The sequence below is a fragment of the Lissotriton vulgaris genome, chromosome 12 (assembly GCF_964263255.1).
Source record: "Lissotriton vulgaris chromosome 12, aLisVul1.2, whole genome shotgun sequence".
Lineage (NCBI taxonomy): Eukaryota > Metazoa > Chordata > Amphibia > Caudata > Salamandridae > Lissotriton > Lissotriton vulgaris.
In genome coordinates, this window is record NC_141700.1 from 57107004 (window position 1) to 57134692 (window position 27689).

Genomic DNA, 27689 nt, shown 5'->3' on the forward strand with positions numbered 1-27689 from the left:
ATAAGCAATTGCGCAGAAACCTTCATGGGTGAATGTGAGCAGGCCATCTTACTTTCAAAGCTGGTAGAAAAGTTAATTCAGAACAGTGGCGCTGTTGATGGGATCAATGCAAACATTTAGTCATAGTCGACAGGAATACTGCTTCAGTTGCCATAAACTAGGGGATAGTCAATAAGTGTCTGGAAATAGACCGGACCTTCTTGGACAACTGGGCACTCTCAGAAGACTTCACTGTAGAGGTAGTAATTATTGGGATGGTAAACAGCTGCCTTTCATAATCTATGATTTAGGCAGGACTGCTGAGGTGGAATCAGAAGAGTTGAATTTTCACACTACTTTCAATACACGATGTTGCTTGCCTTTTTTCAACTCCTCCTCTGGCGATAGCTCGATCCTGTCCTTGGAGGTAAATTCAGGTGCGCTATAATGTTATCGGGGGCCAACAAAGCAGCAGAATACCACTAATCACAGCTAAAGAAATGGGTGACCAGTTTCTTTTGTTCTATGGTCCCTATCGCTCTTTTCCGGCTTTGGGAGGGTCTTTTCTCTTTAGTAGGGTTGGCTGTCTCTTGGTCTTACACCTTTTTCTTTGCTGGCATCTCAACATGCCTCGTTTTTCTGTCTTTGGGGGTGGGCTTTCCGGGAGGATACTTAGCGATGTTGCTTTCTGTAGTGTCGCCTGTTGCCCAGTTCGGCCGCTGTGGCCGCCTAGATTTCATAGTTGCTGAAGTCATGACCTGTCTCTGACTAAGTAGGATACGTTCCCCCCCCCCCCCATCTCCTTTGTGTATTTCTCCTGTAAGGTGTGATGTCCTTGTTGTTGCAGCCCCTACTCCTCTCTTAAATTTAAAATGAAAACCTCATATCCTGTGTACTGGACCTTGCAGCCAGGTTTGGAATAACTCGAAATATCCTGATTGTTGACCGCCCTACGTTTCTCCTGTTTCTATTTACTGTTTTTGCGGCCGGCCATGATGGTTGTGGGCCTGCGCATGTATCTCCTTAATTTTTGAATAAAGATTTTCACAAAAAAAAAAAAAAAAAAAAAAAAAAAAGGATATTGGTTGGGTGGTGGTCCTATCATGGGCTGTTGATGTGATAATGTTGTCACCTACCAGTGTGACTATTATGTGCTATGGTCTGGTACAAAAAGTGAAGTTGTTCCTTTAATGCCGGCAGATGCTGCCAAGAACGGTTAAGCCTAATAAAAATTTGGTAGTTAAAAGAACAAAAAAAAAACAAGAGCTAGCATGGTAAAGGCTGGACCCAGGCAAGGGTAGCTTTAGTTTGATAAAAGGGATAACACTTCCAATGTCACGGGACCAGCACAAGATTTAAACGTTAGTGGAGATATGGAGGTGGTACAATTACGCCTACAACTTAAACTGTAACTACTGGCAAGGCTAACACACTAACAGTGTGGATCACCCAGCTGATTGTAGATTTTCTGATGCAGAGGAAGATGCAAAGGCTACAAGTGTGGATATTCAGAAGCCAATACAAGACCTAATGCATTCCAAGAACAAACATTTGGAGGGAAGTTTTCGGACGGAACAATGTCAATAATTTACTGTTCAGAATGTAGCAGATAGTGTGCTCCAAATGTAAAAGACTGGGCTCTCTAGGATGCCGATAATTATAGGAAAAGTTATATTGATGCAAGAGCGAGGAAGAGGATCCTCCGAGGTAGATGAATCAATAATAACCTTTTGTTTAATGATATGCAAGATACCTCAATACACTGGGAGTCTCTGGCCCCACCATGCCTGGAGCATGATATAACTGATTATGTGGAAGGGACAAAAGAGTCCCTTTGATGGAGGCCTGTCTTCTCCCTGATTCGGCCACTAACTACCAACATTCAAACAAGAAACTAAGCTGGAATTGACTATGCCACAATAATATATAAAAAAAAAAAAAAAAAAAAAAAAAAAAAAAAAGATGACTTGGCACATCTGGACAGGCATAAAACAGATGTGGCTATGCTACAGGAGATCCCTCTCTAGTGTAGGGTGGCATACGCCTTTGCTGGTAATTCTTTCTATATGTTAACCAAATTACTACATTTTGCAATGGGTGACTGGACTACTGAGTCCTCATATCAATCACTGACACTATTGAACAGTGACAAATATTGACGATACTGTGAAGTAAGCTTCTTAAACTAGGCTATATATGGTATTGCTACACCAGCCCAGTTAGGTCCTAGATATCCATTATGCACAGCCTACAAACTCCAATGGTGGTCTTCAAGCAATAGGTCTTGACCTGATCGGCAAGGGCTCCAATAAATCCTGAACCCACAGGATTTAAATGGCAGAAAGCCATGATGGGAGTACAGAAAGTGAGGATTATAAAATGTATGCATTAGGGACAAGTGGTTCATGTGAGTCAAACAGTGACAGGTAAGGTAGGGGTGTAAAAGGTAATATCCTCTAGTTTTCTATCGGTAGAAGCACCAGAAACAAACCATACCTTTTCTTCTTCTTTAGCTTTCTTTTCTTCCTCTTTTTTCTTTTTTTCTTCAAGTTTGGCCCTAAAAGCAAATTCAAACAAAATTTAAATTCAGCATTAAATTAGGCTATCATTTATACCTTGGCTCGAACACATTAAGTGGCGGAAACTAAGGTTTTGAAGACAATCGCACAAAACCAAAAGGTGCATTAAACAATGCATTGCTATATGCTCTACAGAAGGTCTTAACATTTTCCCACAGCTTCACTCCTTTTCGGATTGTGATTTGTGGTCACCCTTCTTTCACAACACAGCTCGATATGTTAAAAGCCAGATTCGAAAAAAAAATATGGGTGTGTGGTGGATTGGAGGGTGATAGGGGTTGTACTGAAGGTACAATCCCCAACTTACAATACCCGTGCAAAACGCCCTGGTGAGTCAAAGAAGAGGCTCAGACCGAATTCTGAAATTTTTGTGCCACCAACAAAAGATCAGCAGTACCATTGTTAGTGGAGCCCCACAGGGGTCACCAGGAGATACTGGCTTTCCCTTACAGGCCAACTGCCTGCCTGACTCAATCCATTCTGGTGTTTGCTTCCTCTGTGGAGTAAAGGGGTGTAAAATGTAAGTAAATGTTTAACTTGAGATTTCTCCAAAACTCTAGGTTCTGAGCACAAATAAAATGCAGTCTTCTTGTAAAGCAGTGATACTCAAAGTACTTGACCTTTACATGCAGCCCCTCTGTGAACAGCAGCACGAGCTTATGTTTAGTTGCTGAGCTGTAATATTCAGATTTTTTTTAAATAAACCAGCAAGCATTTATTAACCTGCAAATAAATGCTTGCCCGTTAATTTAACATTTTTCTAGACCTCTTTACACGATCCCTGGCCAACTCGGACCCCCTGCTGGCATCAGTGCGGCCCTCAGTCACACCACAGACCGTACTTTGCGGCCCATGGGCAAATGTTTGCGAGTACCCATATAGTCAAGTGTGGGAACTTAACATAAAGGAGTAAAGTGACCTTTGGAACGGGTTCAAAACTTCACCCGTAACCCCCTTTTGAGAGTCCATAAAGCGTTTATCTTTCATCTTTCAGATTTAAAAATCATTTCATCATGTTTCACTTTGCTCATTAGGTAAACAAATGACACGAGGCAGGTGAAGACATCCACCAATTTGAACTTCCTAGGTGCTGAAGACAATCTGGAAACAGACACTAAACATCTCATCTTACTAACAAAATAACTGTTTAAAACTAATCATTAGTGCCCCAGTGAACCTCAAGATGCCAACACCAGAGCTACGCTGCAATAAATAAAAGAGCATCGCCACTATGCTGGGATCTTCGCAGATCTAACAAGTCCTTTCAACCAAGGACATGTCCAATATGGGGTTATGCAGCAATGACCTCACTTAGCCACATTAGGACTCAGTATGCTACCTAGAAATGCTTTGAGAACAGGAAACTGTAGAAGAGCATCCAACAGAAATGCATGACTAGGATTAGAACTGCATGGTTATCTTTTAACGGGACCTGGTGCAAACCCCTGCATAGGAGATAAGCTGTTAATACAAATACAAGTCTGTACTACAAAGCAAGCTTTTTGCAAACATAGGCACAGACAGCCTTTCGCTCGCTGTGGCAAATGCAAGTTGAAGCATGGTCGTGATAGTCTGAATCTCCATTCAATATTACTAATATGGTTTCCTTTGACAAAGTAAAAATAACAAAAGGTTCAATGCATGTATTTGAAACCAAGTACAGCCTCAAGTAGACATGCATGCATTTTCTTAAAAGAAATTATAGTCTATTATTGACTAACGATTACATTGATAACTGACATTTTTTATTCATATAACCTTTGGATAATGTACTGATATTTATTAATGATGGATAGAAGAAATGTATTTATATGTATTTTTAGGATTGTTGTGTGCTATGTGTTGAACTATTTAAGAGCCATGTACTCAAACATGGTTTGAGACTAGCAGTTTCTTAATAAACTTAACTTCAGTCACTGATCTGACTAAATTGGCATACCAAGATAGCATCGGAGTCCATTGTTGTATGCCACACAGGAGACTAAGGCAGGAAACTATAAAATAGGAACAGCTTAAGAGTGAACTTTGGAAGAATAGAGATTTTTTTTAATGCACTTTAAAACTGAGGGTTTCGCCACCTTGAAACAAACGTAGTTGCATGAACGTCAGCAAAGGTAAGCAAAACCATAAGAGCATCCATTTGCAAACCCAGAACTTAATCCCTTTAATTCTAATAAAGATGACATACTCCAAGGCATCCTGCTTCTCCTTGCGTTTCTCCTCCTTCACGCGCAACTTTTCTGCCTTTTCTTTCTCTTCTTTTTCCTTCTTCTCTTTCTTTTCCTGTTCTTCCCGGTCCTTTTTCTCTCTCCTCTCTTTGTCCTTCAATTCTTTTTCTTCATCTTTCTTCCTCTTTGCCTCCTCTTTGGCACGCTCTTTTGCATTCTTGGCCTCCTCCTTTAACCGCTCCCTCTCTTCTTTTTCAGCTTGCAGTTTTTTCTTTTTTTCGTCTTGTTCCTATTTACACAAGGAACAACAAAGGGCATCTTGAAATAAAGCAGTCTGTGATAAAAGTGTTATATAGACTGTGAAATCACGAACTGAAGCACTTAGTTAATAATCACAGATGTAAACGATTGAATGGCCTAAACTGAAGAGAAAGTGAGCTTAAACAATGGATTTCTTTCTTTCCAAATCACAGGATTAACTGCTACCATATACCTTGGCCATGCAGACCTGAAACCTGGTTGCGTATTGACACATGGAGCGCCAGGATGCCCATATCCAAAAACCCTCATGCAACACCAAGTCCAGTCCACTAATGTTAATTTATCGACAACTGGTTTGTGTTTCAGGGCAAACAAAAACAGTAAGTGATTTGAGAACCTTTTGAAAATCTGCGTTTGGTTACTTATTTTCCATTCCAGATTAAAAAAAGGAAGGCAACAGGCATGTAAAACAGTACGTGGTCAAATGATTGGGTTTTTCTGGCAAAGAAGAAGGACCTAGGGCTAAACTCATTGTTGTCTCAGTTCAGAACTATATTCACTGCCGTACAATTAAGAAAAACACATGTACAGGGTGGGGGTAGTAACGTTTGCAGAAAATCATCACAAAGTGTCCCGAGTTCACCCAATGAGTTTCAATCCTGTCTCAACAGCCCATAACCCATGTCCTATCAAAATACAAAAAATTTGGTCCTGGTTTTCCTCTGCGGTCCATCGCAGCCACTAGTATTGTAAGTCAATATTAAAAAATTCTTACGCTATGCAAATCCCAAAGAGAAGGTATATAACGGAATCTTACAAAAATTAAATGTCTTACCGTGCGTTTTTTTTCCGATGAGGGTTTACTAGTTTTTAGGGGAACCTATAAAATTAAGTAAGAAGTCACAATTAGGCTGAGAAGTCTCAATATTTCAACAAAGAAAATGTGCGGGTACATGCTTAGTCCATCACTGTAGAATAAGTTAATCAAAACCATCAATCATCATCCAAGGAAAAAACAAACGTTTACAGGTATTCAGCCATGGTTGTGGAGTATAGTCTTTATGCAGTTGATAGAAGGCTTGGATCTCGTAGGAATAGCATCCTCATCCTGGTGCTTCTGTTCTATTAACCTTTGATCTAAGGGAAAGTTACATTTTCCAGATCCAATGTGGTGCTTGAATCCTTACATTAGTATAGCAACTTTTTTTGGGATACAAGTCATGCCTACAGCACTATGGCAAAGGACCACATTTGCCTTGGGTTGGTCATCTCTCGGATCAGGGAGAACGAACTTAAGTAATTGCTTGCGCACAGCCTTTTCTTAGTGAACTTCAGTAATGAATGACTTTAGTTTTTTTTTCCGGGTGCTCCAGGGGTGGCGTTTCCACCCCTTTTAACGCCTGGTATTACAACTAAAGTTGTGCTTCCAATATCATTGGTTACATCCTCTTAGTAGGAGATCTAAACCGGTTCAGGGAGAGCCTGGCATGGCAGTTCGGGCTGGACAGTTTCCACAGGAGGAGGGAACAAGCATTTACAATGCAATAGGTCTCGCAGCATTAAAGTTTTAGTTATTGGCATTGTGTATGACAATGCAGTGCATAACATTTTTAGCAAACTTTGAATTGGTGAGCAGTGAGTGTGTGCAAGGGTATGCTGTTTTTGAAAGCAGTGTGGTAGAGAGTGCAGGAATTTGGGTGACCTGAGCAATGTGGATTATGCACCTCACGCACAGAACTGCCGCAGTTATTATTGACTAGCCGAGCAGAGGAGGATAGCAGTAGGTGAATGGCCGTTTAATTCTCCCGCAAACTAATTTGGTTTAGCGGTTAGAAGAACCTACCCCCTGCCCGTTGAAGTAATCTAGAGGCTTAAAACAAGTCTCTTTTCCTTTTTGTAACCAGACGGCTCTCTTTATTTTAAAAGAGCACATCTACCACTGGTTATTTTTCCAGTTGGTTTACAGGGGATCAGGATAGGGTGTACCTTTTAGGGGGCACACACCTCCCATCCACCTGTTTTTGGTCCTGAAGAATACCGGGCTACTGCCCTGATGGTAGAAACATGTCGACCAAGCCACACAGACACATATAGAGATACCTTGGCCGTAACTCACCAACCAGTATCTCGCCAGCAATTTTTAACATTGTTCTGATAACTTTAAAAATAAAATTTGATTTTAGTTAAACCAGGACAATTTTTAACACCTTTTTTTGCACATACAGTCACAACCTGCTCCACTGTAACACAGGTGTCGAAGCACATCCTGGTGACGCTAGGTCACCAGGGTGGACCCCGATGATGAAGCAAGTCACCACTAGGTGGTGAGTGAGGGGTTTCCTAACAAAAAGGTTGACTTTTTCCTTTTTTTGCCAAACAACTCACCCTCCGAAAGTTTTTCTTCAAAAACTTGACGTAGGGGATACTCCTTCTTTTGTTTGCATAAATATTCCTATCAGGGGAAAAGGAGGTATCTCTTTTCACTTCCGAGTGAAAATATCCCTTGCTCTCTCTTTTGATCTCAAAAGCAGTTATTATTCACACAGCTCTGATGATGCACCTAAGGCACGGGCTCACAGCGGTTATTATTCACACAGCTCTGATGATGCACCTCACGCACGGAGCTGGCGCAGTTATTATTCACACAGCTCTGATGATGCACCTAAGGCACGGGCTCACAGCTGTTATTATTCACACAACTCTGATGATGCACCTCACGCACGGGGCTGACTCAGTTATTTACACAGCTATGATGCACCTTAGGCACGGGCTCACAGCTGTTACGGTGCTTCCTTCTTTTTACTGGGGCTAACCTGGCTGGATAAATGCAGTCAAGTTTCTCAATGTAAAGACTTTGCTGCTTCAGCTGCATGTTTAAGTCTAAGCTCGGGACTAAGCTCGGGAGAGGATCCATGCAGTACAGGTCGGACCCCGCTTCACTCTCACAGGCTCTCTTCCACCTGTTGCCCTGCAGCAGGAGCCCTCGGGAAGCATCACACGGGTCGTGAGGAGAGTTCAGCCCACAACGTACAAAGTGTTCAGCAGTCGGAAAAAGATATCCCCCTATCAGGCTGTTCTGGGGCCAAACCAGTAATAACAAGCAACACCTTAGGGTAAAGTTCGCGTTATACAAATTCACATTACATAAATAATTAAAAAAAAACGATCGCTATTGTAAAAATAAAATAAAAATAAAAATAAAAAAAAGGTAAAACCCATACTAGATATGCGACCCCAGGGCGAGAGAGCGGAAGCAGGAATAGACGTGCGCGTGCACTGCCGAAACCTGCCGTGGGGCGGGACTTCCGTTTCTGATGGAAGCCAGCGCCCACGGAGTGCCCGGCCAGAGGAGCAGTGGTGACGCGGGGCTCCCATGCCAGAGGGAGAGCCCCGCGGTGGCGGCTGAAGTCCGGAGTGAGGTGAGTGGGGCTTAGTTAAAGTGGAGGTGGCGGCAGGGGAGGGGGGCGGGGGGGGGGGTGTCTCTGTGCGCTGGTGTGTGTGCATGTGTGTGCGCGCTGGTGTGTGTGCGCGCTGGTGTGTGCGCTTTTGTGTGTGCGCGCGGCGGGGCGGGATGTTTCTGTGCGCTCGTGTGTATGCGTGCATGTGCGCTAGTGTGTGTGCGTATGTGTAGGTCTCTGCATGTGTGCAAAGAAAATAAAAGATGGCAACACTCGTCTAACCGCGCACTCCCAGAGCCATCTGGACAGCAGTAAAAACGAAACTTAAACAAAGTGAAAGCACTGTCTCTCTAAGCACGCATTGGAAGGGAACCATAAGCTGCTCAATGGAACACGCGTTCGTGTGCGCGCGTGGCCCGCTCAATTCCGACTCTTTCACATGCGCGTGGCCAGTCTTGTCTCCTGAAAGTAGAGTCGCTAACAATAGGTCTCTGGCGAGACCGCGGTTATCGCCACGAGACCTAAAAAAACAATTTGCATGCGGCTGGCTCCAAACTGAGGTGGAATGGTGGGCAAAATAAAGATGAATTGGGAGGTGGCCTGAGTAAATGTGTGGGTGATTTTAATTCAAGCATTCGACCCTTCACCTATGTATACCTTAGTGTGTCAACCTAAGTGGGACAGGAAACCCAGATAGATATGGGGACCATGCACACTGTCACCAGCAGCAAGCTATACCCAGCTGATGAGCCCATAACTAGGGTGAAACTGGTCCTTGGTTGCTTGTGTTCCGGTTCAGTGAGAACCTGTCCTGGCAGTTCGGGCTGGACTCTTCGCATTGGAGCAGGGTCAAGACTAATTAGGACATGGCTGGGTCCAAGCTGAGGCGGCATGTTGTGCAAAATAATGATGGATTAGGATGCGCCCCGGGTAATTACCAGAGGTTGAGATTTCAAGCATTCCATTCACCAATATTTGTATACTTGGGGGGGGGGGCTAATGATTCAAAATAATTCACAAATCACAGTCATTAATCACCAAAACAATAGTCAAAACTATTGGTCCTTTATCCGAATTACCATAAATACTACACATAAACCATAGATCTACATACACCCTCAATACACATGCACAATAGTAAGCCCAAAGTTGTCGAGGTTCATGTCAGATCAATCTTGTACTTCAAAAAGACTCCTCAAATTTTTCGTAGTCCTATTTTAGATTTTGCTGCACATCCAATTAAAAAATAAGGTTCATCACCATCATGTTTCACAAAGGCAAACTACTTCTTTGGGGCATAAAAGATGTTAAGAGTAGCATAGTCCAAGAGGTCTCATAACAAAGACATGATCCTTTTAGGGCCATACAATTCAATGCTGCAATCTAGCAGTGAATTCACATTGTGCAATCCAATACAGGTTTTACATTCACATCCCATAGCAAAATATACCAATGCACCATATTTTATTGTAGAGTACCATCAATTTTCTCCAAACACCATAGGCCAACACTCCAGTCCTGTTCGGGCACTTTCCCCTACAGTTTTTCTTCCCCAGCTTGGAAATGTTTTTACCACTGGCCTTCTGAAGAACAATTTTCTAACATAATCCAGTGTAGGAAGACACGCAGGTGAATACCTGAGAACCTACCAACCTCTAGTGTACTAGCGGACTGGTGTAAACGAGCCTACCACCATTGACCGATTTCCAACCACCTGCAAGTGAGCCCACTCTCTCCGACAGGAGGGGTCATCTCCTCCAAGCAGGATGGCTAAATAATCAGCCTATCAAGGCAGGACGCTTTAAAGGCCTCTGCTGCCTTCAATATGTGGATCCAAGCTTCCCCCAAACAGTGGAAATGCCACCCCTGCCACCGGAACATTTGGCACCAGGACAGGTGGGAAAATTAGTCAGTCAGGAGGCGTTCTCAATATCAAGCCATTTCCACCTCTAAACTGGGCTACCTATTGCGAACACAAAAACTAAAATTCCACCATCTTGTTTTTTGGTGGCATTAGTCTCAATGGGTAACTACCCACAGGAAGTGGTCATACAGGGGGATTGTCAACTTAAAGGTAAGTAGCCAAATGGCTACTACCTGTCACTCCCCTTAACGCCCCCAAAGTGAGTATTTAGGTGGCACCACTAATGACAGAAACAGATTTGATGGCTTCAGAAAAAGAGGAGCATTAAGAGCCGCGAAAACAAGAACGGAAGACTTGTTGTGGACTTTTTGGCACCAAACCGTGCCTGCACCAGTCGACAAGGGTGAAGAAACGGACTCGTCCTGAAGCTGAGCCTCTGCCAAGATCTCTGGTAGACTGCCAGTCCTTCGCAAATTGCCAGCAATCTCTTTGAGTAGGAGGAGCTACGTCCCTGCAGTCCACAGGTACCAAAACAGCAGAATGTGGTTTATTGTGCTGCTGCTGCTGCCCGGACGTATCGACACAGCAGCAGCTCAGGAAGAGGTCACCATGCTCCAGAAGGTCAGATCCATCTCTCCACCAAGTGAAAAGATGCCAGGAACAACCAGAGCCAATACCGAAGGTACCAGACCCCTTGCAACAATCAAAGCCTGTGAGTCCAGTCGGGACTTCAACGACACTGAGCAGCAGTTGAGGGATGTGAGCACCGCAGAGATCCACTTCCAGAGTGGCCCAGCTACCCTGATTTTTTCACCCTCAACCAGCAAAGTTGACAACCGCAAGGAGCTGCGACGCACCAGCCCAGCTGACCAAACCTCTCTGCACCCTAGCCCCCCTGCCCGGATTCTCAATAAACGACTGTGCTGCCTTCCTCCCCAGACTTGTGAACCAAGCCCCACGCTGGGTGCTTCTGGACTTGTGCTCAGGTGCCCCTGTGTAGCCTGTTTTAGGTCCCCCACCCCCAACTACTTCAGGTCTAGCACGTAAGGCTACTAACCCGGCCAGCAGCTCTGCACCTGGAAAACCCAGGGCAGGTAAACTATACCTGATGGTAGTACTTTGGACCCTACCCCACTACCACTTTAAGTCCTGAAGGGGACCCCCGAATACCTACTGCAAGTAACTGTTTACAGTTTATGTATTTTTCTTCCATAGGAAAGTATGAAGCGTAAAGATATTTAAGTGAACATTTTACATACCTGTGAAATTGGATATTTGCAAAAGAAAATGTTGTATCAAAGTGTATAAAAATACAAGTTACATTTTTTAATTGGTGTTGGGTTTATTCTTTGAGTGCGCACCCCATTTATTGCCTCTGCAAATACAACAAATGCTTAGCACCATCTTCTGATAAGCCTAAACTGCTCGCCGACACTACCACAAAAGAGAATATTTAGTGTTTTTCCCACTCTGTAAACCAATATGGGTTACCTGGACTCTGCACAGTGTACCTCATTTTGGTGCCCTCAATAGAGAGCCAGCTTTAATACAACAGATTAAAAATCCTAATAGTATATCTCGGGGAATGGACCATTTGGAAAGAAAACTATTTAATAGCCATTAAAAATCCAATTCAATGAAGGTCAGATTTTTACTAAATACTTAGGAAAAGTAACTTTTAGAAAGTACCCCTTTCTCTGCCTAAGTTCTTGGTGGCTGAATTTGCATTTGTTCTCCCACTTCTGGTAGCTCTCAATTAGCATTTGAAAAGGTGTGAAAAAGAGTACGCCCAAGACCAAACAGGCTGACCTAAATAGGCAGAGAGAACTTCTAAACGGACAGAATATGCTGGGTTGGACTGCGAGCATCCTTTTTAGGTCTCGTTAGCGTAGACTGCGCACATGCGCAGTCTCGCTTGCGAGATTTTATGTTTTAGAGGACCTTTCACTAGCGGGCTTTAAGCCCCGCCCCTCTTTGCCACTGGCCGGCGTCACCGTTTATGCGAAACGGTGGCCAGCCATTGGGAAAGATGTTAGCGTGACGTACACTTTTCTCTTTGTCGGACGGCCCACTTGGACAGGCTCATCTGACTTCCTTCTGCCGTCAAAGGTTTCTTACCTTTATGGGCCTCGCGGTGGGATGCCTGGCTTTCACCTTGTGGATACCCTGCCAGGGTTATCTCACAGGGGAATACCAGGACGGGTTCCCTAAGCAAGCGCGGAGATGCCCCAGGGTAAGTCCTGCGCTATATAAGTTTCATTCATTTCATTTCATGGGGCCAAACACATGGCCCCATGAAGATAATAAACCTTTCACGGCAGACGGAAGTGAAAGCGGACCGTGCTGGTTTTATATATGTTCTAATGAGGCGTTTTGTGTCTTCCAGGCAGTGTAGTTTGCATGCATATTCCACCACCTTCCATATATGTTTTTGTAGTTTTGGCTTTTTTCCCTGCATCGTACACAGACTCCATGCCAAGCCCGTCTCGGGATCGGCACGTCGAGGCGGGGAGGGCCAGGCCAGGGAGGCGGCAGCTCTCCTCCTCGGCTCTCGAGCTTCCTATCGCCGGAGCATCGGTGGAGTCTCGAGGACCGTGACCGCCCCCATCGCCAAGATGCCGGACTTCATGGCGGTGCTCTCGGGCCTCTGCATCATCTTCACGGTCGGCATGTTCACCACAAAGCTGCGAGTGCCACACCCCCGGCGGCAACCGCTCACTCGCGAGGCCCAGGCGCGTGCTCGGTTCCCACCTCTTGCGCTGAGGTGTCCGGACCCGCGCCGCCCCCTCAGCACCGTGCACGCGCGGCACCTGCAGCCGGAGAATGCGAGGGGGGGGGGGGGCGCAGTCGGTAACGAGCCTCTCCCCGGTGTCGAGGCTTCAGTGCGTACGGACCCCTGAGTGTGACCTACATTTGCAATCAATTTAGTTTTTGGATTTCTTTTAAAGTTATCACAAAAGTATAATTGGATGGAAGAATGCTCTGCTTACCTATGGCGACGCAATTTTATGTTGAAATGCACTCCCCCCCCCCCCCCTAGTTCCTGCTCACACCTGCAATCAATGCCCTAATTAAGAGCGCTGTACTTTTTCTAGTGCACGTTATGTTATTGTTTATTAAGCATGTAGGTGGTTCCAAGTATAGCAATTGATGAATCAAGTGCAGCGAAATGGAACACTTGTCAGATGTGAGGAGGAAAAGTGAGGAAGGTTTAAAGAAGTCCCACGAAAAAAAAACAAGGCAGTATTTCAAAATAAACAAGACAACTTAAAGTGAAAAAAAACATACGATATTCATCCTGATATACTGTGTGTGTTATGACGACATAAGGAAGTAGGGTTTAGTTTAAAAGTTGTGACACAGCTAACTGACGAATGTTCAAAAATGTACTGAAAACTTTTAGTAATGCGTTTAACTGCTTCGGACAAATTAATGAAAATATATGGTAAATAAACACTTTTTTTACCAATGGTAATAGTGTTTATCTTTGTTTAATAATAGGAGATGGGGGAAGTAGGGGGCTATAAAGACGAAAACTGTGAATGGAAGGATCTTCATTTCCAAAGAGATTGCTTAAGGGTTGGTCTGCCAGTGTAAGATGTCTAAATAGTCACTCCATTTATTTTTTTTTAAATATGTGAATTGAACTCCAAGGAGTGTCCCTGGGAATTGCTTCAAGATTTCATATTTCAATCTTCCAGTTCGTTCCCATGTTGTTGAGGAGGCTGAGTAGGTTATCCAAAAATGTGTGTGTCAGTCTTGTGAAGAGCCTTTCAAAGGGCATGTGATCCACACAGACATGACAAGTGCTACGGGGTGGTAAACGACATGAGGCATAGTTGCCAAGTTTTTCAGGTCCTTGCGTGATGTGCTGCTCCACTCCAAGGGCTTTCATTTAAATTCTGGAACTTGCTCAGCCGCGGTCTGTGCAGGTAACAGTAGTGGGGCCGGGTAAGAGGGGATTTCGAGGAAAAATGTAATAAATAATTCAGTTTCCCTAGTCATAGTCCCTCAAAATCCCTGCTTACCCGGCCCCTCCGCCCAACCGCTGTTACCTGCACGGACCGCAGCTGGACTTGTTGTACTGTGTTATAGTGGAATAAACAAGACTTCAAGTCCCAGCATTCAAAGACAAGCATTGGCTTAGCCAACAGATCTTGCTTTTGGGACCTTCTAAGTATTTAGTTATGCAACACAATATCCTTGGTGCAATCACATAAACTGTTGCGTGGCTTAACACTTATAAGGCCCCAAAGCGAGACCTATTGGCTATGCCAATGCTTGTTGACATTAGTGTCCAATCCTGTTTGAACGTCAAAACCTTCTTGACAGGTTTGCTGGGTTTTTACATGCAACATTGGGGTTGCACTTGAAAGCAAGCGAGACAGCAAGCCAAAACAATTGTGTATGCACTGTCTGGCATTTGGAAACCCCTGCTTTCTTCTACCAGACATCTGTTTCTGGGTTTATTGTGAGTGCAGTGATTGCCCCAAACTGGATTTTAGTGTTAAATGTGAAAGGACATGAGGACTACCATAGTACACTACCAGCCCTCAGAGGCCAAGTGTAGGCGTAGTTGAAGATTCTCACTATCTTGAAAATGGTGAACGTTGGTAGAGTTAACTCTAGGAGCTTTTACCCATTGGTTAGGGTATCTCTAGGAGTCATTCCCAGGAACAACCTTGTGCCAAGCATAAATAGGGCATCTCCAGGCACCCACTTCACCTCACAGTTTGTTTAGTGGAACATCAGAAGACCGAATCTGCAGACAGACCAGGGAATAGCCCTAAATGAGGTGGACATGCTCCTTCTTGTACCCAGAACAAAGGTGTAGACTTCAGAGGTCATAAGGATGACATGTTAAAGCTACAAAGATAAACTAGAAGAGGGATTTCCTGCAACTGCCCAGAGGGCCAGTGGTACTGAACCTGGACTGGACCTTGCCGTTTAGTCTCTGCCTGACATCCTGGGAGTCTTTATGTTCTTCCATGAGGTACTAGAGGGGCTTTAGTAAAGTACTTCTGTGGTGGATCGAGACATCGAGACGGAAAAGGACTAAGTCAGAAGGTAAAAGTTTTGACCAGGACGGACCTGGATGGCGTTTCCAACTCATGCTTCATATTGGTCAGCTATAAATTGCGCCTAGGTCCTGGTCTACAGCAACCATTGACCATTGTTAATTGTCATGTTATGCTTCTTGCTACGATTCCTACTTAAACCTTAAAAAATTCATATCATTTATTGGATGTTTGTTTAGGTCTCGCCTAGCTATCGCGTAAGCGATCGCTATGCGAGAGATTTAGTAAGGGGCACCAGAAAATGCTCCCAAAGACCTTTGGAATGCGGTTCATGGCCAGTGCATGTGAGGCATTCAAGCGCAAAGCTGGCATCGGACTTGAAAGCAGCAGACTGCTTTCGCCAGCGCGCGCTCGGCCTCACTTCCTGCTCCCCCTCTTACAACAATTACCTTTCGTTACCTCACACATCCCATATGCTCGTCCCTCCCACCCTTCCTTTGATATCCGCTTTTCTTGTTGTTTACAAACCATTACTTTGGTTCACTCGCACACAATTTCCGAATAGAAAACATGCAAGCCCCATATGACTGTCCTTCTTCCTGTTTTCATCATTCATTCATTCATACTGTTTGTGACTAAGAACCCGAAACGCACTCACCCTGAGAATGGAACGCGCACACTGTCGCAGTAGAGCGTGCGCGCGCCGATACAAGAGCATGCATGCTCTAGTATCAAAGCACTTACACTGCTGCACGACACACACAATGCCGCACGCCACACACTGCCGCACGCAACACAACACCACCACATCACTCAGGGCCACCACCACAGCAATACTCCGCACCACCACAACAGCAATACTCCGCACCACAACAGCACTGTCCTTGCTTGCTACCAACAAGCATTGCAATAGCCAATCGGACTTGCATTAGGAAAGTGTAAGCTAATGGCTTTGTGAATACCAATGCTATTAATTTATATATTTTCAAAGCCAACACATATTTAAAAAAATTGTCATTTACAATACCAATAGCGCACACTTTCCTAATGTGAGACCTATTGCATTGCAAATGCTTGTTGTCATTGTGGTGTACTTTTGTTTATTAAAGTTAACTCTATTTGTCTAATTATGTTTGGGATTTTTATTAAGTTGCATTTCGTTATTTTGGCACTGCATAAATACTTTACACATTGCCCCAAGTTAAACCGGTCTGGTATACCCAGCCATAGCTTTGAGGGTTCACCCTGACATGGATAACTACTAATACTTGAGGTGGGCAGTCATCCACCCTAAGTAATAATCCAATTTCTTTACAATCACTTAAGTAAGATTCACAGCGAATGTGAATAATGAATCCAAGTCGACTCAAACTTAACAGAAGAATTTTATGGGAGTCCTAAATAAAAGATAGCACGCATACCAATGCTTTCCCCTCAGAGGAAAGATTCAAACCAACCTTTAGGGGCATATGACACTTACCCATTTATTTACATTTCTTAAAACAGCAGCAGGAGTGTGCAAAGGTTATCTAATATTTCCAGCAAAATGCATATTTACTAAAGAGTTTTGGTGCAGGGTGTATATTTACGAAAGAGGCCTGGATGCTATAATTATGTGTGAATCCAGACCTTAAAATTTATGATTTTGGAGTCAAGCTTCCATGGGGAGGATTTTAGAGCAAATTGGGGGTCAATGTGGCATTGTATAATCCTCTAATTTCCCAGGTGTTGTTTGAGAGGCAAAGATCATGTACTGGTTTTTGATCAATATTGTGGGGTTAGGAGTTTAGGAGGCTTCTGCATTTTGTTCAAAGAGAATTCCTTAGGATTTGAGTTGGAACACATAAACACAAGAGTCAAATTGAAGAAACACTACAAAGTGGATCAACCAGGGGCTAGACACACGCCTAAACCTTTTTCTAGACCCTTCACTCTGCAACCTATCAAAGGGCCTAAAAGGTAAGGCAACCAGCATCAAAACCACATTTTGGCCTCAAACTGGTACCATCAAGTTCAAGAGGCAGAATTATGTGACCTGCTACCATCAGTTCATCAACCTTCCTCTTCCTTCCACTGTGCACAAGCTCTGGAGATGCATTGGAACTCCTTATGAGCGGTGACTTTCTTGATCCGTTCGAATTCTATCCGCATTATATATACATATGAACGTATTGGTCCCCTACGAACGATACTTATTTACCCCGGTTACCATATGGGAGATGTATCTGGCCAGTATGTCACTCCTAGATGATATCATTCTTATACGTGTTTAGCGTGATCATCCTGTAGACTAACAGAGTATGTACGATTGTTTATTGGGGACCTCCATACAACATTGAGCTCAGGACAGACAGTTTGTTATTTAATAAAGTTCATTGCGTTCAACTACACAGCAATGAACTACAGGCAGCAATTGGCCCGTGTCATTTTGTAGTTCTTACAAGGGATTGGCAACAGTGACTGACGTCATGCAGTACGTCGTTCCATCCAGCGGGACTCTAAATGGCGCCGCGCGGCGAGGACATGCCACCTCCCCCCAGCCTCAGCAAATTTGCCTGAGGTACCGACGGAGAGGTAAGCTGTTTAACCCCCTCTCCCCATCTGTATCTACATTACGTTCTAGGCGGGGGGGGGGGGGGGGGGGGGGGAAGGGGAGTCGATGATATTGGCATTTCTATTCTCATCGATAGTCACCCTCATCCTCGATCCAGAAAGATGGGGGTGTTCTTAGTACAAGTTACATCAGGCACCTAGTTATATCCATGGGGAGGCGCTCGAATATTTGAGACTTTTGGCATACGCGGTGATAGGGTCATTTCTTTTCTTTTAGTGTGGCCCTAGTATAGCCCCATTTTAGACTGGCACTATGACTTTCTAAGTGTCCATTTGCTAAACCGCTATCTGCCCAGGCGAAACGAGCCGTATGTGACTTCTCCGATGGGGGGGGTGTATATTCATGATCTACATTCTGCGAATGTCCTGAATAGGTTCCTAACCCTTGTTACTCGTAGGAGCTATCTCAGTGGTAAAGGACTTCAACTTTGGAGTTGTTTTAAGAGCAGGGTATCCACTACAGCACAGCCAGGTATACCAATAGCATTCTATGATGTTCTATGTGTACTTAGAATCATATGGTTGTTTGCTGTGGGTTTCTCTTTTCTACTTTTAGGGCGGTGCTTCCCTAGACCTGAGTCTGAGCCAGGTGAGGTGAGGCTTGATACCTCACACGGGTTAGGCGAGTTGTTTACTACTTTATTTTGAATTTTTATCTCAACCTTTTTCAACTACAGAGCGTGCAATCAGATACAGTCTGTTTGGCTTTACCTAGTACGCTGAATGTTTGGCATGTTGTTTGTTTCTCCACAGGTTTGAGTAACCATCCGACCTGTGTAGAGGTATTGTATAAGCTCACAACCAATTGTATTGTGATAATTTTATGCTTTTTGGATGCACGTGGTCCCTTGTTGGTCAAATTGAACTAAATTCAGTAGGTTCTTCTCAAAGGTCCTGAAGGAAGCCGGGGTCCTATGACCCAGGACGGCAGAAACTAGTAGACCACTACACCCGGCAGATTTGTTTATTGCAGAGTTACTGTTTTTAATCAAGTTCATCAGCAATCACTAAATGTTTTCTGGCTTGCTGCTGAAACCTTTTTAACATTACCTTCACTTACTGTTTATTTCTGCACTGCATTAATCAACTGATTTGGTCAATTGTTTGTTTCACTGATCTCTCCATACGCCCAGCCCACCAGTTTTTGGCTTGTCACCTCAGTTCCTCTGGCAACAGGGGCATTCCGGGAGTTCCAAATGATGACACTGGCCACGAAGGGCAGTTGATGGAAATCCTTATTGTTTTCTCCCCTCCTCCGGGGTTTCTTCTGTCATAGAGTCATACGTGTCAGCACTTTTAGTGACTATGGTCCTTAGGTGTGACGAGTGATTTGATTTTACTTTTTTCTTCTAGCCTCTGTAGTGTTTTATCTTCTATTAGACCACCAGCTATTCGAAGTGTTAAATAAGTTAGGATTTGGGGATTATATCTGGTTAGGTCTTTAGACATTCCCTTTGACCCTTGCTCCCCCTCGGGGGTTGTTATGTTGTGACTCCTTACGAGTGGTCAATAGTGATTATCAGCTTATGGCAAAGTAGATTAGGTTGCTTACAGGTAGGATGCTTACGGGAAAGCTGAACTCACTCTGAATTAACACCCCAGCTACTGCAATCACAGCAACTGCACCAGTACCAAGGCACTTTCAAAACGAGTTCCCTTGATGGTACAGAACAGCACACTGAACGGAACAGGCTGTGTAAATGCACCAGTGAACCATGCTCTAAACCTTTAACCACGGGTACCCGCAGGTCCTTCAAACAACACACTGACAAATAACCAGCCTTGCATGAAAACATCTGTAGAAAGATGCAATGACACTTGCATGAAGGCACTACTATGAGGAATAAGAATAAAGCATTAAAACATTTAAGATAGGATGCTGGGAGCATGCATGGACGGACATCAGCTAGAGCGGAGGTGGGTGGAGACAAGGCAGCTGACAGGACCTCAAGTGACTGATACATAGACAAGGAACGACACCAGACCACAGAGACTGCATGTAGGTAATCTTGACATTCAAGCAGAAATGCAGACCCCAGAACTACTACAGCTCGTCTACAGTGTATGAGGCTTCAGATGTGATAATTATATAAACCATTTTTAATAAGAATTAATAAATTTGAAATATTTGTTATCACTTTTTTGTCTCTTTTTTGTCTCTTTTTTCCATTTATTGGGTACGGTCTCTTAGAAACTAGGAATCTTGTCGAAATTGTTAGTAAATCATCATCAATAATAGAATGTAAACACTTAATTGAAACCGGCAGAGGTCAGTCTGTAGTTAAGTTAAAGTGCAACATAATATTTGCAAATTCTTATTTAGTCTAAGCGGATTTTCGCCAGAAAGTAGCATGCACTCATTCTCTGGAATGATAACGGACCATCAGGCTTAATTTGCCACACATGGTCTTAAAGAAGGCCGCGGTGGCAGAGAAAGGAGGAAAACAAAAACAGGGCATTTAATTTAAGCCCATCTAGATTCAGTGCTTCATTACAGACAATCTGTGGATCATCTAAACAGGACTCCGGAAACCCACTGCTATTTGACATGAATAAATTAAGACATTGCTTGTGCTTCCAACTCATAACTGACAATATGTAGAAATATTTTTGCAAAATCCAAAGAAAGGCTTTACCACCACTGGGTCAAACTGGTTTCATAACACAGACAATATATCTCTTTCAAAACAGCAAGATCTGCCTGTTTGCTCAAGCAGCTACTAAGCAAAGGGTTCAAGTGTACTCCAAGGATGACAACTACTCCAATGTTGCACCCATAGACAGCAAGAAGCCAACTCTCAATTTGGCACCGCCTCAGTCATTCACAAAGCAGGTTTCATAGTGCCACTATTTATCAACATTAATCTAAACTAGGCATTGTCTGTTTTATTTAAATATACATTAGGATGTGAAGCATCATCAACAAGAAACTCAAACCTAACAGAGGTCATGCTGTGCAACCAAAGGTCTCCATCTGGTACCCACTGTGAAATCTTGCTCAATATCAGGACTGAAGAGGTCAAGTTTCACGATACCAGAACAAAAGAATAGGAATATATTGAATGGGCAAATCGACTTACCTTGCGCCTAGGAGTTGTGAGCGATGACGGACTTGTACTGTTCTGGTTCTCCTGAGTAGTCGCAGCCACTGGCGAGTTTCCAGTCAATGGTGACCTTCCAGCAAGAGGTGAGCTGTCTACTGATGGAGAACTGGTGGGACTAGCAGATTCTACTTCGACAGGGGAGTCCATCACTTCATCGTTGTCCTTACACACCACACTTTCTTCACTTGACCCCATTAAAGCGGGTTTTGTAATCATAATGTCCTCCAGAACCACCACTGCCTTCTTCCCCTGAAAGATCAGAGCCTCGTTCTCCTGTGACATTGTTAAACCCTTACCATCTGATAATACATTTGATGAATAGGATATCTGATCCTTGGAATCGCCATTCGTAAAAGCCAACGTATTCAAACTTGGTTCATCAATTTCCATGGGAACTTCAGAATGATCATTCTGATTGGACAAATCAGGTTTCACTGGACTTTTGACCTGCTGTACTGTTCTATTCGATGCCTCTTCCAGTGCATTTACCTCCTTACTGAATCCGTGTGTACTGTTGGAGTCTTCAGTCAAGTCTATGCTAATGGCTGGAAGGTCCGGGAGATCAGTCCTTCGCTTTAGAAACTGATCCAGTGGTCCTTTTCCATTGACTGTTTTTGGTGGTGGGGATACAGTCTCAGGATTTACTTGGCAATCATTCTCAAAGGAGTCTATAGATGTGTCAAGCTTTGGAAGACGATTCTGACTAGAAACCCGTTGAGAAGGCTTCACTTTTTTCACATCAGATACTCCTTCCACATTCTCTTTTGGTACAGGGTTCAAACGCTTGAAAGGCAACCGAGCTGTAAAACATAAAAACAGATCTTGTGTCTAGTGTTTACAGTGATCACTCAAGATCACACCATACATTTCCATTACTTTCAGCTTATACTATTTACTAATTTTAATGGTTAATTAAGGCCTCACCTGGTAATGCAGTTTGAACAAATGAAACATGGGGAAAGAGGCATTCATGAGACAACAACATGCATGAGCTTTTTATTTATTTATTTATTTTAATCTCAAGGAGACTACCTTGTACAAGCTTTTTTCCAGGGGCAGGAGTAGACTTCTTTTCTTTGGATAGCCCAACTAGATAAAGACAGAAATGTGTGTGAATTCAAAAGCAACATTAACAAAGGCAGAAAAACAATAGTGGAAAATAAAATTAAATAATCACAGACGTTGGCTTATTGTTAAAATTCACGATTTGACCATTTATTAATTAAAATGGATTTTCATAACATCCCCCGACCCCCAAGAAAGTAAAGGCTTTAAGAACCATAAAATTCATCATAACTTAGAACTACATGACATAACTCAAAACAAGAGATTAGAGCAATGATGAACGCTCTGAAATAGAGTGAATGACGACACCTAATTGCCGCCTCCTTCTCCTTTATAGTGTGAAAGATTGGTTTAGGCCCAATTCCCTTTATACAACCACCACTACGAACAAAATGTTTCTGGCCCAACTCACTATGCAGGGCACACTCTAGGGGCTCCATTAGGATGACGGGCGGACTTTGCCCGCCCGTCATCCCATCGTAAATCGAGACCGCCCGCCATAAGGGCGGGGTCCCGGGGGTGCCGTTAGGATGCGCCCGCCACAGTGGCGGGCACATCCTTTATTTTCAGCATTGTGGCGGGCGGTGCTCTCTGCACCGCCCGCCACAATGCTGAAAATGCACTTTAACATTGTCATGTGCAAAGCGGCAGGCACCGCGCGGTGCCTGCAGCTTTGCACATGACAATGAAGGGGGTACCACAGGTACCCCCCCCACGTGCACCCCCCACCTGTACTTCACTCTGGGGGCCCGTAGGGGGCCCAGAGTCCGTGGCGGCATCGCCGCTGCGGAAAGGCACTGCACACCAACCATCATTATATGTCTGGCGGTGTCTATTAGACACCGCCACCATATTATTCCTTTTCCGCCCCGGCCGCAAGGCGACCGGGGCGGAAAAGTGGCGGGCGGTGTTTCCCTCCGTTGCGTCCCCCCCCGCCATTGTAATGTGGCGGGGGGGAAAAGGGTGGCGGGCGGGCATTTCTGTCGGGCGGATCGCCACCGCCACCATGGGGGTGGTGATCCGCCCGACATCCTAATGGATCCCTAGATGTCATATCTGCACCCATAGGACAAGCTACAGTTCTAGACAACTCCCCAGTAAGCTGAAGAGACCACATTGTCATCATTTTCAAGAATACCACTTCAAAAGACACCAAAAATACTCAAACAAACAAGTACAGACCATGAAAAAAACAAGTCAACTTCATACTCATCTTGTAAAACCTCCAATATGCAGCTGAAATACGTACACGCCCTTATCTCCAATGCACCGCACAAACACATACCAACAATAAACACATCAAGGGTTGACCACAAAAAGAATACATGAGTTAATATCAAAAGAACAGAAACAACTTAACATACTAATGCACATGTGGAGAAAATCAAGAGATGAAACAGACAAAAACATGCCATGCCACTATAACAGAGGCAACAAAAGTGCCATCAGAATCACAGACACCATTACTCTACATGCACAATTGACGCTGGACTGCCCTTCTGAAGAATTCCATTAAATTCTAACAGAATTGTGTGATAGTGTGCCAAAACACATAAACACCACAATTGCAAGACATCTGTTTCAATACCCTGTCACAAATCAATATGCTCAATATCAATACGGCCTGACCATCTGGATCACCTTCAGAACCAGTACTGCCAAAAGTCTTAACCTGTGCATGGGAGGTAGATAAATGCCTATTCAGCAAGTCCCCGGAACTTGGTTCCCCAAGCTCAAAACCGCTTACATTCAATATCTCCTCAAAAATAAAAACCTCGACCCAGCAACCTAAAGGCCCACATCAATTGACCATGTATTCATACCCATCCTTGAAACTGCATGTTAACAAGGTCACAAAGAATGCCTTTTTTACATAAAGCTGCATCTTCCCATACCTTGCATATCAACAAACTGCAAGCCATCTTCATACTCGTTCTCGCCAAGTTGTATTATGATAACAGCCTATACCATGGCGCACCCGCATTCATCATTTGTAAAATACAGCTCATCCAAAATGCTGAGGTAGGGCTTCTTCACTATTACCCAAAAGAAAGCATGACTCCAGTCCTGCATTTGCTCCGCTGCCTAAAGCTATATGTTCATAGCGCTTTGTACTGTTCGTAGAACCCCCCCAAAAAAGGACCGCTGTACCTACAAATTAAATTAAATCAATACAAACAAAACAGAACACTGTGCTCAAGGTTTGCACTACATGTACCACCTAACTATAAGAAATGTGCAGGAGGCACTGTTTCTCAGTGCAAGCCACTAACCTCTGGAACTCACTAGTATCCTAATTTGGAAGACCCCAGGAGCACATGCACTTCAGAGAACAGCTGAAAATAGCTATTACCAAGATAACTACAACACCCCACATCACAGCAACAGAGCCCAGAACGACAGTCACACCCTCAGTTTCCAACCCATGAAAAGGAAACAACCCACCCGGAAAACTGCTTTCCATGCACATGTATGGTAAGTTGAGCATTGTATTGTTATGTGATTTCAAACATAACATATAAGCCATAACAATAATACTAAGGCCATAATACTCCGCGGACAGCAGCAAACTTATACCTCTTACATTCACAAATGACATCCCTACTACAAGGATTGTCCTTCACAGTGCTGTACAGACAAAAATAAAAGATCAGTTCTCCAAACAAACATAATGAAATAACCAGACAATCTGGAGGGCTTTAATCTTGTCCACCACTGCAGGCCCAAAATATCTACACTCCAGCTGCAAAAAAATGCCCATCCAAACAGATCTCTCCACTTCTTTCGCTCCCTCCAACCATGCCAGCTCAGGATCACAATTATACAAAGGATCTCAGATCGGACATACCAGTGCTATAAACAACTAATCAGACTGTACAATAAATGAACCTGCAGAACTGTTCAAAGCTGCAACCAAATTGAAAACCATAAAAGTGTGCGTCTGTTTCCCACCACTGCATCACCCACCACACTGCTACATAATGCATCCCACAACACGATAACTGCACCTCGGTGGTCCTCTCACGACATGGAAACACTTACTACATAGTATCATCAAAAATAAATAAAAACAACACCCTTCCAACCAGGCCAATCCAGAAAGCTGAGAAGCTCCAACTCACTCCTTATCCCTCCGAAACTGAAAAAGAAAATCTCCCAGTACCGATCCTTTTCTGGCAACACTCCCAAGATGTGGAACGCTCTCCCTAGAGTCCTCAGATGCAACCCATCCTCCTGTTTCAAAAGGGACCTGAAACTTCATCTCCTTAACAAATACTTACATGACCAACGTCAACTAAGCTAGACTTCAATATCAGAGTTGCCTCCTCTCTCTCTTGACATTCAAGGACAGTTGGTGACCAGACTGTGTTAGCCACCTAAATTTGTTTTCTCTCCCTCCCCTGCACCGTTTACCTATTTTTCATGTTGTTTTATTTCCGTTTTGCTTCCTTACTGCCTTCCTACTATGTAATGCAATTTCCTTTTTTTTTTACAGTGTGTGTGTAAAGCGCTGATACATACGGGTCAAGCTAGCGCTATATAAAAGTTTACATTAAATAGACCACACAGCCACATTGCACAGTTTGGTACACATCGGGTAGTGAGCACTATATAAATGCTGTAGATTCATGTTACTTTTTGTTGCGTCTATTAGGGAGAGAGTAAAGCGTTGCTGACAGCTGAGACATTAATGAAAGTAGAGATTACATACAATAAGGGCCATTTTGCCAGTAAAAGTCTCGTCCGAATGGTACTCTGGTCTATTGATGTGGTTCGAGAGCGCAGGGGAGTGGGACATTTAACATACGGGGGTATAGGTGTCCACTTATGTGAGGGTCGGTGCTGATGGGGTAACTTAGTATGGGACTTAGTTTGAGGAAAGGGTGAGTGTTATGATCAACAAAATGTGTTATGGGAACGTGACTGTCCCATGATATGAGGAAGGAGTGTTTTGAATGTGGGGATATGTTGACACCGAGGGCACTAGCTCAGGATGCGTCTTAACATGACATCCTTGGCCCAATAAGGGGGGTGTGGGAGGGAGGGGGGTCAGTCCCCATCAGTCAGGGGCCTTTATTAAACAGGCAAGTGAGAGCGAAATATAACTGGTTCAACCGGTAACACTGCTCCCTGGCTTCAACGTTCCCTCTGGGGGACACTTGGCCCTCTGTCCAGCTCCTCCGGCCCTCGCGCGCGCGCACTCACCTCCCGGACTCCTCCGGGGGCCCCCAGCCATGACCGCCGGTTCCTCGGAGGTGGGCATAACGCTTCCTGTAGGATTCCGTTGTCTCTGCCGCTCGGTTGCCCCGGGGTACCCCCTCTATGTCTACGTCACGATACCCCTCAGTCCTCCCGGTGACTCTCCTCAGCCGCCTTATCGTATTTGGCGGGAACGTATGAGGGAACAGCTGCGGACACTGCTGATAGGCTGAACCACGATCACGTGACACCAACTTCACTCTCGCCGTAACTTCGACTGGGCCAGAAGATAGAACCCCCGTCTACTGAACCCGCCCAATCTCCGAGAAAGGTTGCGATTGGCCTGCGCTAGTGTAAACTAAATGTGTATTGGACAATTCTTGGAAGCGTCACTGTCTGCGAAAGTTTTGATTCTGCTCCCAGGTTCATGAAATGTCGCTGTGTGTGTGTACAAGGCTACAAAGACTGTTATCTTTTCTGTTATCTTACAGTGAACGAATTTTTGAAGACTTTTATATTGCTCAAGGATAAAACTGTATGACAAATATATCGTCATTAAGTATATGTCCGAAATAATTATCAAACCGAAGCCTTTCTAGAAAAGAAACGAAAAGCATAATACTAAATAAAATAGTAGCAATGGAAGTTTAAACAATATCTTTTAAATAAATATTTTCATGAAAACCGCCTAATTATATTACCGATTAGAGGCAAAAGAGTAGCTCTGTCAGCGCCCTGTCTGAAGCATGAGAACATCGAAGGACCGTCTTCAAATTGGTGCGTTTCATATCTATAATTCAGCTGGACCTTAATTATATCAACCTGGCGTTTAGTTTTTCAACGTAGTGGAATTAAGCCATTAACAGTCACTCCCTTTGCTTGTGACGACTGGAACCGTGGTATACAATAATATTACCTCTTTATATGTATTTATGTCAGTTATGCTAAAGAATCAAGTTATTTTTTTTGCTTATTTGACCATTTTTGAGAAACTTGCAGTGCTGAGCCTGAAAAGACTTTTGTTCCAAAATGGCCGCCATCTTCACGTTCCGGTTTAGTTTGTTATGGGTTTGGGACGTAACGTTACGCGGCAACGAGGAGAGAGCTCGTGCAGATCGTTCAGCACGTTCTGCGAATTGCAGACTGTTTATTATGATTGGCTGCTATTTGATGACGTATCAAGTGTCATTATTGGTGCACGCCCCAGTGTAAGTGATTAGTGTTTGGCAACAGAGTGTGTTGGAAAGGCTTTCCAGAGGCTGCGTGGCCCCCTTCTAGGGTTAGGTGAGGGGAAGGACGGACAATGATATTTCGAACAGTGGTCAGAGCTGGCTTCAGAACTATTTATGTATTCTAGAGGTGTCTGAGCACTTTACAGAATGCCTATTATACATTTCTGCTATATTTACATCACTCACAGATATTGAGTAAAACGTGTTA

General features: G+C 43.9%; 1 protein-coding gene across 2 annotated transcripts in view; it reads right to left on the reverse strand.

Moving 5' to 3' along the window:
• Positions 1-26518, reverse strand: part of CHAF1A (chromatin assembly factor 1 subunit A) — an 80718-nt gene extending 54200 nt beyond the window's left edge. For both annotated transcript variants that reach the window (XM_086947068.1, XM_086947067.1), the window contains exons 1-6: positions 26256-26518; positions 22017-22073; positions 20961-21784; positions 5823-5867; positions 4747-5015; positions 2476-2536 (exon numbers count right to left, since the gene is read on the reverse strand). In XM_086947068.1, coding sequence (XP_086803194.1) covers positions 2476-2536; positions 4747-5015; positions 5823-5867; positions 20961-21784; positions 22017-22073; positions 26256-26313 — 1314 coding nt within the window. In that variant the 5' untranslated portion in view covers positions 26314-26518. The remainder of the gene's footprint in view (positions 1-2475; positions 2537-4746; positions 5016-5822; positions 5868-20960; positions 21785-22016; positions 22074-26255) is intronic.
• Between the last annotated feature and the right edge of the window lie 1171 nt (positions 26519-27689).